Source organism: Muntiacus reevesi, chromosome 12 (assembly GCF_963930625.1).
Source record: "Muntiacus reevesi chromosome 12, mMunRee1.1, whole genome shotgun sequence".
Taxonomy (NCBI): domain Eukaryota; kingdom Metazoa; phylum Chordata; class Mammalia; order Artiodactyla; family Cervidae; genus Muntiacus; species Muntiacus reevesi.
Window position 1 is genome coordinate 67,633,722 of NC_089260.1, and position 17,376 is coordinate 67,651,097.

The 17,376-nt window shown below is 43.7% G+C and overlaps 1 protein-coding gene across 1 annotated transcript in view; it reads right to left on the reverse strand.

Moving 5' to 3' along the window:
* Positions 1-17,376, reverse strand: part of ASAP1 (ArfGAP with SH3 domain, ankyrin repeat and PH domain 1) — a 326,825-nt gene that overhangs the window by 132,924 nt on the left and 176,525 nt on the right. The window contains exon 4 of the mRNA XM_065902602.1: positions 332-404. Coding sequence (XP_065758674.1) covers positions 332-404 — 73 coding nt within the window. The remainder of the gene's footprint in view (positions 1-331; positions 405-17,376) is intronic.

The following is a 17,376-nucleotide window of genomic DNA, read 5'->3' on the forward strand; positions in this document are numbered from 1 at the left end:
TCCCATGGACAGGAGCCTGGCAGGCTACAGTCCATAGGGTTGCAAAGAGTCGGACATGACTGAAGCAACTTAGCACTGCAATTAATGTTTTTTCTTCTTTTTTCTTGGAAAGCAATAACAGGCTTGGACTGACAGAAGAACTGAATTTCTTTGACTTACTTGGTTTTCCATTTGTAGCCAAGTCTTTCATAAACTTAGCACCTAACAACAGAAAAACTCTAGTCTCCTGCATTGCAGGCAGATTCTTTATCATCTGAGCTATCAGGGAAGTCCAAGATTATACATACATAAATACATATAATTGGTGCTGTCCGTGTTTGTAAGTACTTACCTTGACCGGAATTATATATTGCTTTTACAGACTTCTTAACTTTCTGTAAGGCTGTTCTATCTTGGTCTAGAGCCTAAAAGAGAAAAATGGGGAGAGAAAATGTTGGAAAACTTGCTAAGTTTAAAAAAGAAAAGAAAAAGAAAAACTCATTCATAACTGCATTTGTTGGGCTAAGCACTGCAGCAACAGAAAACTGGCACATTTATCTAACAGTGAACCATTTCAGAGACATGATTTGCCCAGGATTTGAGTAGTTTTGGGATAAGTGCAGTTATTCCACAAGGCTCAACATTGGGTGAAATGGATAACTTGGTGGTCAGTTGTTAACTGTGCTACATTACGCACAGGAAAGAAAATAGAAAACACCTAATAAATCTTAAGATTTGATTCCTTCACTTGGAGAGCTTATAACTTGGGAAGGGAGAAAGGCAAACAAGTGACATGTTCCCAGCGGACAAAGCACATCGCCAAATGGTAACTTCAGCCGGAAAGAAAACATTTAAGGGGGTGTAACAAATAAGAGTGGCCCCGAAGCGCTTCTCAAACTTTTAACTTGAGGATTACTTTCAGTGTTAAAAATTTTTTTGATGACATAATGCTGATATTTCAAAAATTCAGTTATTAAAAATCACAACATGGAAAGCTCTAACATGATGCTGGTAAGCTTACACATGATTTCTTACGTGATGAATCAACACATCTCCAGCCATCTACCTGTGTTACCAGAGGGGTGGGGTTTGGGTATACTGGGGGACTGTCACTCCTGATTCTAAGCCCAAGTGCTGGATACACAATTGTGTTTCATTTGAAAATTCACCACACTGTGCACACAGGATGCGTACTCTTTTCTATGTGTGTGATAGTTCAAAAGCAAGTCAGTGTAAGATAACATCCATGGCACGCTGATGTAAACTTCTTAGAACAAGCCCCTCTCTGCTCTCCCAAGGATCTGGGATCCATTCACAGGTTGGGAACCCCTGGCTGGTTATGTGAAGATGTGGAGGGCAGGAGCAACAGCAACCATCGTAATAAACTCATTTGTATAAAGTTTAAGAACATTAAATGTGCACTCACGCCTATTACATCAGCTAAACCTGAAGACACCAGATGAGTGAAGTGAGGCCCACAGAGGGTAAGACCTTCCTCACTGCAGGAAGGCACAAGGTGATGGGAGCAGGCACCTACTATTCCCCTTCTGCAAAATGGGTTTTCCTGCTGCTCTGAACATGGGGTTCAAGGGGCCCTGCTGCCTTCCTCTGGCTCCTGCTCTCTGGGTGAACATGGTGTACGCCGGGCTCAGTCCCGCCTAGGATTTCTGGGCTTGGGGACAGGGATCATAACATTCAGCCCCTTTCTGACGATGCAAGCCTGGGGGCCGCCAGGGCTTTTGTGGCGGAAGAATCAGGCCAGACAGGATGATGCTAACAGGGATGAGACACCAGAAACAAGAGGTGGAGCAGGCAGTCCTTGCGTCCAGCTGTCCTCAAGGCTGTGTCACCGCTAACGTTCCTGCAGACTGAGGACACGAGACAATAAGCTCCCTTCAGTCCTCAGCCAGCTGAAGTTGGGACTCACTTGCAACCACGAGTCCTAAACACAAGAACTAAAGTTTACTGAGCGCTTACTAGACCAGATGTAAGTTTGGTAGAGAAGACATACCCAGCAGATAATTCTCTCTTTGTAACATCTTCAAGAAAAAAAAAAGCAGCATCTGTATTTTTCAGATAAGGAAATGTGATAGGCTGTTAATAAATATTTGTAAGAAGGGATGAAGAGAGGAAAATATTAACTTGCCCAAAGTCATAGAGTCAGTGCTAAAAGTCTCATTTCACACGAATGGCTCTTGAATCCCAAATCTAACGGGATGCTGAGATAAAAATCAGACTGCAGGTCAAACGCTATTTCTGCCACACCCATCACTTACTTCCCACCTCCACATCCCACCTGTATTCCCTTTTTTGGTACTCTTTTTAAATCAATGTTTTTCTTTAAATCCATTCCCATTTTTTTCCCCATTCACATCTTCTTTTTTAAAAAAATAAATGGACACTGTAAAGAGCTGGATCACTCACCATTAACAGGTGAAACCCTAAAAATTACAAAGTATCTCTAACTACACAAAATGCTCACCTGTTTACTACCTCGAATCATCTCATTTAACACCAGGGACACTGCACATCACACTTTACGAAAAGTGTGTTTTACAATACAGTTTCAGAGAAGAGACCAAGCTTGAGTTATTTCAAAGATCTGAGATTTGTACTTTAAAGAGGGAAGACAACTAACATTTTAATAAATGTTTAGTCAAACAGGGGCTGAGGTTTACACAGGTTATTCCACTCAATTCTTACAAAAACCCTCTGAGGTAAGTGCTGGTATTGGATTCATTTTATAGATGGGTAAACAGAGGTTAGAAAGTGTAACTTGCCCAGGTGGCAGAGTAGGGATTTGAATCCAGGTCTTCACAGTAAAACGCCACCCCCTAATCACTAACCAGTTCTGCGTTCCAATAATTTGCCCTGAGGAACTGAAACAGAAAGCAGTCTCATCTTGAGCGGGGAATGTCCACCAGTTTGCAGAGGCAAACCTGAGTTAAGATAGTTAGGTTGCTGGTAAGAGTGGGAGGAAAGACAGTAACGAAAATAAGTGCAAATAAGCACTCATTTTAAGAGGTGGGATCCAAAGGGTTTATCCTTTGATGAACTGCTTTTGTGGTAAGGATATTTTAAAAAATAATTCTAATAATAGCCACCATTTATTTTTTTATATACATATTGACCATTCATGCTAGGTCATTTCAGTCATGTCCAACTCTTTGCAACCCTCAGGACTGTAGCTCACCAGGCTCCTCCAACCATGGGATTTTTCAAGCCAGAATACTGGAGTGGGTTGCCAAGTCGTCCTCCAGGGGATCTTTCTGACCCAAGGATAGAACCCGGGTCTCCTGCGGCTCCTGCATTGCAGGCAGATTCTTTACCGCTGAGCCACTAGGGAAGCCCTTATAAACATTATCACTGCCATCTTTTTTTCCTGATGAAAACGCCTGCTTTATTTTGGAGAAGTCAAACAGCTTGTCAGGTGTCACATATCAGGTAAGAGAAAAACCAGCTGACGCTTTTTCAAACAAGCCACCTAAAAACCCACTGTAGATGGCATGCTCATGTTTCTCCTGATTTTTTAATAACTTTAGAGAAAGAACAAAAGATCTCCTTATGGAAGAAAATACACTACTGGCTTAGCTTCAGGGAGTGATAACCACTGAAGAATGATTCTACTCATACAGAAATTAATGAGAGGACTTTAATGTCCACGCACAGAGTTAATGACTCCCAATAAGCAAAGGGTTGGGGAAGATTTTAGCCATAACATTTTATGAGGCCAGTTATCTGCTTCCTTTCTGCAGGAGGGAAAGTCTCAGAAATTTATGTTGGATTCTTACCAACCTGTCTATAAACTAATAGGATGTAAAGTTCACGTACTTACTTTTAAAGGTTATTAATCACATCCACAGCCACCATTACATCTAGGTGACACTTCTCTTTTTACACTCTCCTATTTGGCCACTGGCAATAGGCAGCCAAGTAAAATGTACTTTTAAGAGCTCCGTGTTGAAGAGAGCCAGGAAATGCTGTCCTTCAATCAAACAAGGCTCCCTCCAGAAATAACACATGTCTAAATGTGCTAGAGAGCGCCATCCCATCGACTGCCAGAGGAGCAACACTTGGCGGTGACATCTTTTAAAATGTCCTGTGTGTAAAACTAAATAAAGCGGAGAGAAAAGAGGCGGATGAATGGGCTTCATAACTATCCTCTCTCTCAACCCATTAAAAGTATGTTAAAATACGTGCCTGCATTCCAAGTACGCATCTGAAGGTGAACAACTCGAAAAAGTGGATGTGTTTGTGAAAGGAGGAGAGAGGGAGAGGGAAGGATGAATGAATCAAGGCAGGAATCTAGGAGAACAGGCTGATCTCTAATAACACAATAATACCTTCCCCATCTAAGAATTCTGCAATACAGCAGCCCTGCCTTCTTTGCATTACTGAAGAGCAGGGGCATTAACCTCGACAAGTACTTCTCATCTTTATATGGAGACAGCTTATTTCATGCACAGTCCTAGCAAGTGTGGACATCTGAACACAGAGAAGGTACAGGCTGTTGCAAACTAGCGAGAGGCTGCTGGAGAAACCACACCACAGAAGCTAGTAACCTGAGGGCTCAGAAGGAGTCTACAACCTGGATGTGAGAGTGAAAAAGAATTCTTTAAGAGTCAAGGGGTCATTTGGGGTAGGACGGGGAGCCTTTCGTACGCCTCTGGGCCGAGCGGCATCCCTGTGTCACAACAGAGTGCAAACAACAGATGCTCTTGAAGATGCACAGGAATCCAGCCACGCCTGGTCCCCTCCACTTGGGGCATCTGTACCAGCTGATCTGTCGGTCTGGAACTCTCCTCCCTAAGTTCTTCAGGTGAGGGCTCTTTCTGCTTACCCAGGCCTTGGGTTAGCAGCCCCCTCCTGGGGCCTCCCGGGTGGTCCAGAGGCTAAGACTGCATGCTCCCTATGCAGGGGGCTGGTCAGAGAACTAGATGTCACATGCCCCAACTAAGACCTGGCACAGCCAAATTAAAAAAAAAAAAAAAAAAAAAAAAAAAGCTGCCTCCGGGAGACCTTCTATGATCCACCTAAAGCAGCGTATCCGCTCTCCCCCACCATTCACTCTCTCATACACTTCACACTGGATACTCAACAGCGCTACACATCCCTGAAACGATCCTGGTCGTGACCTGTATGGAACTTCTCTCCCTCCACCGGGAGAAGGAGAGCCCTATGGACACGGGCCCCGTGGAACCTCTTCATGGCTGAATTCCCAGTTCCGGCGTCCAGCTGAGCGGAAGCTCACAAACGCTTACGAAACGAAGTTACAAATAATGAATCAATGAACCCCTCATTATTCTCAGCTCCCCAAATAGCAACGTATGCAATGCAAGGCTTGCCTTGAAAATGGCCGAATAGAATTTTGAATTGAGAAACAAGGCCCTCTGCAATTCTTCCCCTGATGATTTTGAACAGCTGAGGTCTAAAAGTATGTATATGTATGTGTTAAATGTGTGAGTGTGTGTCACGCATATATGTATAAGGAATATGACCACACAGTATCTCGAGTAACTGTTTAAAAGGACAGACAGAGCTTACACATTTTCAGTTAGTTTTGTATCTTAAGATAGTTATTCTGGCAACTGTTAAAAACATTCTATTGGAATACAGTACACCTGCATTAAATGAGCAATGCCAATATAACTGTTAACACTCATTAAGATTTTCTCTTTCAGAATTACTTTCTAAGTCTAGGGTACCTTCTTTTCAATATACTCAAGTGGGAAAAAATGTGTCTTATTTTAGGTAGATGTGATTTTTGAAAATAACAAGTCTTTGGTGCTAAGTCTTACGCGTATACTTACAGAGAAAGTAAATAATGCATAACATAACCTCATAGAATGTCTCACAAACGTGCTTGGGAAGACATCGACCACACCTCCCACCCTCTAGCGATGCTGAACGTTAAACAGATGAAAGTACCTGAATGGGGCTGACACAAAGCCTTGCACGGAGCAGGTGCTCAAAAACTGCTATCATTACCCTCGCCTTTGGAGGTGCTTCCAGGAGAGAAATTTCTGAAACACTTGCAGCAGTGACAGCACAGCGTTTCTGAAACAAGCACTCCCACTAGCAAAGTGGTTTCTTCAATGAAAAGAGGTTTTTACTCAGTTGGGGGGAAAAAAATGAGTGTTTCCGTTTTATTATTTTAATAGTCCTATTCAGGGAGGTAATTTCAGAAATGCATTTCAACAGATGCATTTGTCCCATAATCACCACAAGGTGAAAGCTCTTCTTCTGTGCAACCGGCTTAATAGGGAAATCAAAGGGAGATGATGCTGGCCTAATTTTGGTTCAAAGCCCAGATGCTTCATCCTTCATCTTGCTGAGCAACCCCACTGCCTTTCTGGGAGGAGGGAGGTGCCTAATTAATTCTCTTTATTTTAGAATGAAATAGTGATGGAGGCTGTGTGCAGCCTTCTAGCCAAGTCAATACAATAGTTATCCATCATAAGACCCCACACCCAAGAATGCACGTGCGTAACTGTAACGTGGACCAAGTAAGTATGGGCCCAGAAAGTAAGCCGATGTGACGATGAAGGGCACTGTGACTTAAGAAGCCAGAAGGGAGAGTGACCATGTCATTTCCTCTTAAAAGGGCTGGGGCATCTGAACACTCAGATAAGGTACAGGCTGCTGCAAATGAGAGTGAGCCTACTGGAGAGATCACACCGACAGAAGCCGGGGACCTGAGGTTTCGGAAAGACTGCACATGAGAACGAAAAAAAAAAAAACAATTCTTTAAGAATCAAGAAGCCATTCGGAGTGGGACATGGAACGTTTTGTACCCCTCTGGGCTGAGGGGCATCCCTAAGTCACAAAGGAGTGCTAACAACAGATGCTCTCAGAAATGCACAGGAATCCGGCCACGTCCACTTCCCCCCTTCAGGACATTTGCACCGGCTGACCTGTCTGCCTGGAACTCTCCCCCCTAAGCTCTTCAGGTGAGGGTTCACCCAGGCCTCTGGTTGACAGTCTCAGGTTAATGCAACTGAGTCTCTGTTCTGAGGATCAATCCCGGGTTTTTATGTCACTCGCTCACTTGTTCATCCATTAGCTGTGGCTGGCACAGAGTGGTCCCTCCTCTGGGCCAGGCACTGCCTCTGCCCCTGCTTCCCCAGCTGCACGTCCCCGCTTCTACCTGCTGCAGCAGAACGACAACAAAACCCTTCACTAGGACCGGTGGGACGCGTGGGACTGCGTTAGATAAGACAGGAAGGAAGTTACTCATAAAGTAGGACTCCTCCCTACCCTGGGATTTTGGCCACACTTCCCCAATCATATTGTCCTTTACCGTGAATTTTAGGGCTTTAAGTACCTCTGTTTCTTTCCCTACTTATCAACTGAAAGCGCTCCAATAATAACACTTGTGTTTGTTTCTTTCTTAGCACAGAAGATGCTGAGTAAGAACTTGCTCCGTTGAATGAAAGGAAAATACACATGGAAGGGAGAAAGGATGAATCCGCTGGTCCAACACTTTGGCCACCTGATGCCAAGAACTGACTCCGTGGAAAAGACCCTGATGCATGGAAAGACTGAAGGAAGAAGGAGAAGGGGACAACAGAGGATGAGATGGCTGGATGGCATCACTGACTCGAAGGACATGAGTTTGAGTAAGCTCTAGGAGTTGGTGATAGGGAAGCCTGGCATGCTGCAGTCCATGGGGTCCCAGAGTCAGACACGACTGAGCGACTGAACTGAACCAAGAGTAAAATCCAAGTCCTCTTTACTGCCAGCCAGGCCCTATGAGATCCAGGGCTGCTGCCCTCTGACTCTGTTCCCACACTCTCCACACTCGCGTCTAAGTCACATCTGCAGTCTTTTGGAACCCATAAGCTTGAATCCACCCAAGAGCTTCTGCAACTGCTAACATCTATGCTGAAATCCTTTTCTCCAAACTCTTCCCCAGATGTAAAGTGGCGTGGCCTGCTCGCACTCTCCTTTTTTCTTTTGCATTCACCTCAAATGCTGGAAGCACAGCCCCTATTAACCTGAGGAGTGGAAGTTACTTGGGCGCTGAGAGGCACCCTGTGGTTCAGCTACACAGCACCAAGGCCAAGAGTAGCTCACATGAAAGGAAGAGGGAGAGATGTTATCATGTCTTAGTTTCAAGATTAACACGAGGTGAATGAGGCTGCTACACAAGGGGAAATGATCAGCCTAAAATAAAACATGATTTGCATAATGCATCTCAAAAAGGGAAAGTTGACAGGTCATCCACAAAGGTTTTAAGCTCTTTACGCTATTTTAGACTATAAAAGTGTCCTTAAAATTCAGATTCTCCTTTGTTTATACAGATTTCAATCAGAAGCTTCTCCTGTCCTCTACTCCACCTGTAGCTGGATGGATGCACAAAAGGGGAATCAGACTCACAGGCAGCAGAGAATTGTGGGAGCTGAGGACTAAGGGTTTGGACCCCACCTCACAGCTCAGATAAGCAGCAAAGATCAATGTATTACCTTAAGCAATGTTGTTGTTCAATCACTAAGTCGTGTCCGACTCTTTGCGGCCCCACGGACTGCAGCCCGCCAGGCTCCCCTGAGCTCCTCTGTCTCCTGGAGTTTGCTGAAACTCATGTCCGTTGAGTTGGTGATGCCATATTCCTTCAGCAATGCCTCCTGATTGATTCTAAGGATCTATGCCATGCAGGAAAACAGCACCACCCTATCAACTTTCCAGGCCGAAGAAAAGATACTGCATAAAGCTGCGGCTCACCAAAGTACCACTCCCTGTGTACACATCTTGAAGGAAGTGGCTACACAAGGCCCAGAGCAGGGGCTCAGTAAATGTGAGTCAACGGAACCTGCTTCTATATGAAGGCATCTGTAAGTAAAGCTACACAGAACAGCACTGGAACTCACAGAACGCTATTTATTTCTCAAGCGCTATTCATTTTAAAAACCTAAGTGTTTCATACAACCTTGCACTGTCATAGTCAAGACCCTTCGCTGAACCACTAAACCAACTCTTGTACTGCTCTGGGGATCAGCAGAGTGAACAGAGGAAAGTGGGAACGACCCCTTTAAGACCCTTTAAGCCATATAATAAGACCCTACCTGACTCACAGCGCTAAGCCCAGTCCTGCTTTGCCCCGTGAGGCTGGGTCTCTACACCTAATGGCTCGACTCCTGCTGGTCCCACACCATTCGGCGCTGTTACCACGCGGGGCCCCCTGTTCCACGGGGTCACCCACATTCCAGTATTCAAGCCCTCGTTGGCAGCCTTTGCCTCTGGTGCATATCTGGGCCCTGGAAGAAGCAGGGCCTGGCTGCGGACCCATCACGAAACGGATGCTGTGATGAAGACCTTGGAGGGCCCAGCCCTTGATGACTCCTGCTGGCTCCGTGGGACCTGCTCAAGTAAAAAACCCCCTTCTCCCAACACCGATGATGAGGATGATAAAAACAACAGGAATGTGTTCTTATTTAATCTTCACAGTAACCGATAAGAATGTCTCTGTCGCCCACATTTTACTGAGAAGGAGACTGAAGCACAGGATGGCCCGAGATCCTGCATCAACTCAGATACGCAGTCAAGGTTCACGCCCGGTTCCTGACCCGCAAGCCCGTATTCGTGAGCTTCGTGTTCTCCAAGCTGCCAGCCTGACACAGTGGGTCTGAAGGACAGAAGAAACTTTAAAAGACAAGATCAGCCAAGGATTCGGTAACCAGGCCACGAGACAAGCAACTTCCGAAACCTTCTCCTTCCCATTTGAGGGACGCTCTCGGAAGAAGCCAAAGAGGAATTGAGAACCTGAAGTCGCTCTTTACAGGGGGGAGGGGACAAAAACAAAGTGGGAGGAGGTCAGCCTGCAGCTCGTTGGGGCTGAGTCACCTGGCTGTCCCCACACCCCCCGCCCCCCACTTCACGTGGGCCCATCTGCTAACGAAACACTGTGCTGGGTGTGGTGGTATCGATGAGTCAGCCTCAGAGAGGGTTTCCACGTGGCTTCAGGGGCACCTGGGGAACTGCAAAACAACCTCCGTGGCCTTCACTGAGAGCCATGCTGGACACTGGGCTGACTTGCACTAAACCTGATCACTGGCATGTGTGCCCCCAAAGAGAAAAATAGGTTAAAGAGCAGTAACTAATCACAACAGCACATGGAGATGCACAGGCTTGTGAAAGCTTCCAGGTACACCTTAAAATATCAGAGTGAAAAACACTACTAAGCGTGACTGGCAGAAAAACCCTCAAAAAGAATTGGGCTTATCCTTGGGGTCAGTGAGGGGATCAGGAGCTTATTTTAAGAAGAGGGACAGTTTCTCCACCTGGTACTTCTAATCCGGCTCTGGTCCATGGAGCGGTCACTTTAGTCCCTGCCGAGCAGTGTGAGAGGGGACTATCCAGAGATTGGATGCATCCATCCACAAACACCTACTCCTCTCAACAGCCAACGCGCACACTCGGCATGGGGACACCAGGCAAAGACCAGACAGTGCTCTTCTTCGAAGAGGAAGAGACAGGGAACAGCAAGGTGTGGTTTAGAAGCGCCAGGGAGGTCACGTGGCCGGACCACGTGGACGATAAAAAGATGGCGGGGGCCAGATCACGTGAGGAGGAGAGGCCATGGAAAGAGTTTGGTTTTATTCTGACGGCAAAGGTAAGTCAAGAGTGGGGCTGCTGGGGTTTTACAAGAAAGAAGGTGGCAATTACTCCTGAACTTTGGAAAAATGACTCTGGCTGATGTGCTGGGAATGGGAGGGACAGGGGCAAGATGGGAAAAGAAAGAGCCAATCGGCTGGGTCTCACACAGACAGAACTTCTTAGTTATTTCTCATGTGGCTGGATCCACTTCCTCCTCTAGGATCACACTTCGTATTTAAGGCTTCCTCCAGAAGTAGCCTTCTCTCCTCCACACCCACGCGCGACCTCGGTGGAGGACATCGAGATGCCCAGCTGGACTCAGCAGACCACAAAACCCGGCCAGGCCCACCTCTGCAGCAGTCCTTAAACCCATCCCCTTGGCGCCGGCCCGACTTCAGGGTTGCACCATGTCCCGGGCAGAGGGAGGAGTTCTTCTAAACTATGAATCCGATCATGGCACTCTCTTGCTTTAAAACTTAGAATAATGAGCAGGCTGAGTCTTCAATGACTTTGAAAGCCCTCTTTGCCTTACTGCGCGGGCTTCCACAGGCTCCCTTCTGCAGCACAATGACCTGCTCTCTCCGATCTCTCACCCGACGTTGCTGGCAGTGCAGGTCCGTGGTGCCCAGTTGTACGCAGCACCTGTCTGACCTCTGTTTGACTCTGGAGATGCCAACTCCAGTAGATACAGCTCTCGTCGTCAGTAATACTTTTGCCCTTTCTTCTGCATCTTAACATACTACAAACAGAGGCTCAACCTTTACGATTGAGTTTTATCATCTCTTCTTTGAAACCTGCCCCTTCCTGCTGAGAACGAATCTCTCTGCAGTGCTGTCAGAGCACTTATCATAAGGACTTCTTCCTTACATTTCCATCTCCAACAAACGGAGCTATGAATCTTTCAAGACACTACACACATACTCATTGCCTTTCCCCACTGCAGAGCCAGCTTCCTGCCCTAGGAATGCATGTGACCTGGAGACCAAGGTGTTCACAGTGCACAGATGGGACCCCACCCAGGATCTAGGTAGGGTCACCTGGCAGCTAACTCTGACCCCACTCTCAAACCTCTCGGGCTCCCAGCTTCCTGACCTGTCAACTTGGAAGACTGGCCACTACACAGCTTCTCTTGGCTCTAATTTTCTGAAAACAAACCATTTTCAAGTCCTAGGGACCATATCCTACTGCTTCAACTCTCTTAGCATATTAGATTTTGTTTTAAAGGAAGACACCTTAAATTTTTTTTTTGACATGTTAATTTTTTAAAAGTGAGTGACCCTAGAACGATCTTACATTTAAGACCTCTATGAGATTAAAAAGATCAACTATGGCTTTGGTCTCAGATTCTAATTCCAGTCATTTCTGTGTCACATTTTTGTGTTCTCTGTCCCCCAAGAAATGTTCAGAAAAGTTCATTTTGAATTCTGTATTCGAAGACTATCAATCATATAAAATAAGCATACTTAGTGCTTGTCAAAAAATAATTTATTTATTGGCTGTGCTGGGTCTTGGTTGCTGCGGGGGCTTTTCTCTAGCTGCGGCAAGTGGGGACTTCTCTCTAGTTGTGGTGAACAGGCTTCTCATTGCAGTGGCTTCTCTTGTGACTTTTTAAAGATGAAGGAATTGATTCAGAGCAAGTGTCCAGGGCCAAAAGTCTGGGAAATGGCAAAACCTGGCTTTTCACCCTGTAAAGTCTAACCCCCAGTGTCTGTGTTCCTTCTGCCACAACAGACTGCCTCTCCAGTTAAAAGACATGCTTTGGTCTGCTGCTGCTTACGCTCGGGTCCTTGGCTCACTAAGCTTCCTATAGGTGGCTCAAGGGCCCAGCTTCTGAGAAAAGAAGTTCTCAGGGGAGACAGGCTCTCAGCCACTGGTGACGTCCCCGGCTCGGCTGAGTTTAGAACTCTTGTGTCCTCTCTAAAGGAACCTCAGAGCTGCTGACCGTAGATCCGGTCATTGCTAAGTAATAGTTTTTACAAAGACTGGCCTGATTTGACAGTGGAGATCAAGAAACCCCAACTCCACATCTGCATGAAGATGACTACTGCAAATGAAGGTCGCTTCTTGTGAACAAACAGCGAAATGGATTCAAGCGGCACTTCCCAGACTGAGGTTCGTGGAAAACTATTTCTGAGATGCTGGAAAGTATTCCGTGGGAAAAAAAGAGGCCGCAAATTTGGAAAACACTATGTGCTAACTACTATGTGCTAATTAACTATACCTTTCTTTTGGATACCCGAGGCACACAAGAATACCAAAGGCTGGCATACTTTCTTTGTGTGGGTCTTATAGTAAAGTCATTTTATTATGAAAACTCACTTCAAAATTTGAAATTATTAACAATGATAATTATACAACAACACAAAACTGTGGAGAAAAACATCTTGGCATAGAGTAGATCTTTAATGATTAAGTACAGTAGAACACTGTCCTTGTTAGAAACGTAACACACAATGCCATGTTTGAACCACCCAGCAGTCTGCTCCCCAGCACACGTCACAAATGTAGCTGATGGCCTGCACTGCACTAAAACTGAGTTAAAGACACACATTCCAGGACTTGCCAGGTCAACCCTAGAGTGGAAGACTGGGACACTTTAAGGAACATGGTTAACTTTATAACCCAGCAATTCTCCATTAAAATAACTTAAATAATTAATAAAAATCAGAAAATTTTGTGCACACTTACAGAGTACTTACTGGGACATCAATATAGAAAACTCCATATTTAAAAAAAATTTAACAAAAGTTAAGCCTAAAAATACACTATGTGTATGAAGTAAGAGGTCTAAAAACAGACAGACACTATTAGGGAAAAGCCAAGAAAAAAAACAAGATTAAAACCAGACTAAAACAGAAAACTCACGATAAAAAACAAAGAAGAAAAAATAATCCCAACAACAAGAAGAGGAAAAAACGTTGACATCCATAGGACATAATTACTATGTGGAATTCTTATTTTGCTGCTATTGTGATCAGAAGAATGAGGACAAAAGACATTAACATAAGGAATTAAAAACAGTAAACCTATGCAAAGAACTTCAATCACTGATAACTTTTAAATTCCAAGTAAAACAATAGTGAAGTGTCTTTTTATCCTTATAAAGATGTAAAAAAAAAAAAGGAAAGAAAGAAACAATAATAAAAACAATGAAAGCACAGGCTTCAGAGAAACAGTCCCAACTGATAATCAGGACAAAGTGTATTCCAAGTCACAAAACTGCTCTTGCACTTGACATAGCAATTCCATTCCTGACAATTCCTATCAAAACGACCCACATCTCCTTAAGAACGAATAAAAAGAAGACAGTATAAAACTCATCACCAGGTTTTACAGTACAAGAAACTACAAATAACCTAAGTCTAACAACAGGGAAATGACAAAGTAAAAGATAAAACCAAGAGAAGGGCTTATATGGTCACTGAAAAGTATGTCTGTAGCATTTAGAAAGAATAAAGGATAAGGTCTGCCATTTATTGATGTCTATTGTGTGAGATGAGAAAATAATATGTAATTCCATTATTTGCAATGCAAAATTCAGATATTATAAAGAAATGAATTATCTAGAAATATAAAGCTTAGAAAGGTTCATGGAGATGTTTAAAAGCTGTTGTTATTGTTACCTTGGACTGCTAATGATTAGGAGCTTTCTTTCAAAATAACTTTAGTTGTGTAATATCATAAGGCTGTGTAGTACTTCAAATTCTTCTAAGCCTTTTAACAGTCTTGTAAGACATTCGATGTCTGCTTTTCCCTCAGCAATTGCAAGAGATCCAACAAGATGCTAACTTTCATCAAAAACAAGGGAGAAATAGTACACACACTCGGTAATTTCCTTGTTGCCTTGAAAACTGTACATTTAAAAAATTAGTAGAATATTGTGTTTCAAGAGCTCCTGTCTGGGGCCGAAAAGAAAACTGTAATCACAGCAATTACCTTGTGAACCTCTAATTTCTGTTGTAGTTCTAAAGTTCGGAGGAGCATACCCACCCACAAGCACTATGGTTCTTTCATCTTGAAAAATTGCAGCTCCATTCTTAGGAAAATAATAATTATAGGTACAACAAGGTATTTAAAGACCAAAAAAAAGAAAGAAAGAAGAGTCATGAAAACACCATTTTCCATGTTATAACATAATGAGAGTTCATTAAAACAATTAAAACTTAGACTGCAAAGGAGTTTCCTGAGTCATGTCTTTTCAGGATCCTGAGAATTTATCAGGAACCTACCTCATAAAAGAAAAAAGAGTTTTCACTGGTGAACAGATTAGGAACCACGGAGTTACTTAGCCTTTTAAATTCCTATCAGTTCTGAGGTTCTATAATGACCTACTAAACCATGAGCCTGGGTCTTGACCCAATGATTCAAGATACGCTGCTGCTGATTTAGTCATTTAGACTCTGTTGTTCAGTCACTCCGTCATGTCCAACTCTTTGCGACCCCAAGGCCTGTAGCACGCCAGGCTTCCCTGTCCTTCACCATCTCCCGGAGCTTGCTTCCCTTGTCCTTCACCGACTCCCATTGAGTCGGTGATGCCATCCAACTATCTCTACCTCTGTTGTCCCCTTCTCCTCCTGCCTTCAATCTTTCCCAGCATCGAGGTCTTTTAGACTTAATCACATAATTTATTCTAAAGTGGAGAGATTGCTGACTAGGTGCTGGGAAACACGGTGGTTAAGAGGACAGAATTTCAAGCCAGATGGCCTTGAGTCAAATTCTGCTCCACTACTTACTGACTATATGATCTGGGCCAGTTACTTAATCCAGGTGTGACGCAGTTTCCCCACCGGTGAACCACCTTGCAGAGTTACGTGGATTGAGTAACCATGTAGATGAAGTGTTCAGAAGGGTGCTTGGAGCAGAAGCAACATCAACAAATGTTAGCTAGAATTTGCAAATGTGGATACTTGGGTTTATTTTTTCTAAGGTTCCCAAGAGGTAGGTAGGTAGGTAGAGCAATTTTTACAATGTTGGTGGTGCTACTACAGAAACTTCCCTGGTGGTTCAGTGGTAAAGAGTCTTCCTGTTGCTGTAGGAGATACCGATACGACCCCTGATCTGGGAGGATCCCACATGCCGAGGAGCGACCAAGCTCATGTGCCACACTACTGAGCCTGTGCTCTGGAGCCAGAGAGCCACAACAAGAGAAACCACCGCAATGAGAAGCCCATGTTCCGCAACGAGAGAGCAGCCCCTGCTCGCTGCCACTTGAGAAAAGCCCGAGCAGCAACGAAGATCCAGCACAGCCAAAAATAAACAAACTTTATTAAAAAAAAAAAAAAAAAAGAAGGAAAAGAAAAGGGAGAGGCTGATGTAAGACCTTCCACTCAGGCCATTTCTTTAGATCGGTGACCTCCCTACAACGCACACAGGAGTGTCTACTTTGATATGGAAGGAAAAACAGAACTCTCGTACTTTTTTATGTTAGATAATTATACAGTATTAGTATAAAAGAGTATGTATAGATGTATATACATGTACATGCATATGGCATGCATGCTTTAAAAGGTTTTACAAATGAGATGCATAGAAGTTTGAAAACCGCTGCTCTGTTAATGGACATGAAGATTTTACTTCTCTTAAGTAGGAACTGTGGGGAAACGTGGAGTGAGGACAACCGTGTGGCCCAGAGGCTGTCTGCACATGGAGAGAAGAAGACAGCACTGTTCAGTGCTTAAAACGATGTTGCCAGAAATGCTGGTGGGTTTTTCACGCGTGGGGTTAACCGATCTAATAACTTAGCTCAGAACTTGGAAGGGCAGCGATGGGTACTAAGTTGATTTCAAAATAAAAGAATACTCTTTTATATAGTTTCTTGTCACTTTTACTATCTTGCATCTGATTTCTCCAGCTGCCCAAATATTATCACAATCTTTCCTGAGGGAATGAATAATGGCTCAGGGAGAGCCTACAGAGAATAGGGGATTTTTTCTAAACTCACCTGGGTAATAAAAGGAGTCTCAAAACTCAAGTCTCCCAAATCAGAATACAGTGTTAAAAAATGATTCTGTTCACAAGTGTTCTGTATATTTACTGCTAAAAGTGTGTGAAAGTGGATGCTTCTCCCTGGTCTTCTGCTTCCTACCACAAGGCACTCAGGAAAAAGGTTTACTGGCAAAAAGAAAACCATCAGAAAAATCTGCCTTTGTTTTTAACGTAATACTGAGCAAACTGGAAATACAAATTCAAAACTTTAATTCTGCAACTCTAAAACACTATTTTCTTTTTTCTTGATTTGCCATCATAATTCACATTTTATGATTTCTATGTAACTAATCGACATTACATGCAACCTGTATTCTGCTTTTTTCACTTAACACTATACTGCAAATACTGGTGCTTATTTTTCCTGCCGAGCACAGTCATGAATACTTTGGCATTCCATCACTCTCACATATCATCTACATATCACATATCATCTACACATTGCTCTCGTTGAAAACCAACTTAATGGCCGGCTTTTTTACTTTTTGTAAATAAAGGTATTTAAGACTTAACGTTCCAGCATGGCTGTCAAATAATCAAGTTGTTTTTAATAAGGATAATTTTAAGTTGTGTATGTTTTAAACATGCTCATGAAGTAGGAGCAGGCACTAATGATATCTTTTAGTATCTGAATAACTCTCATGCCCCCAAGGCACAACACTCAAAAAGGTCTTTGAGTTTCTGACTTCTAAAAAGCTGTCACATACCAGAAATGTCATAAAGATCTAACTAATCCTCTTGCAAATTATAAATGAGTGCAATTTAGGATAGTGGTTAACTCAAAAAGCGCAGGCCTCTTAAAAGGGGGCAGCGGCTAAT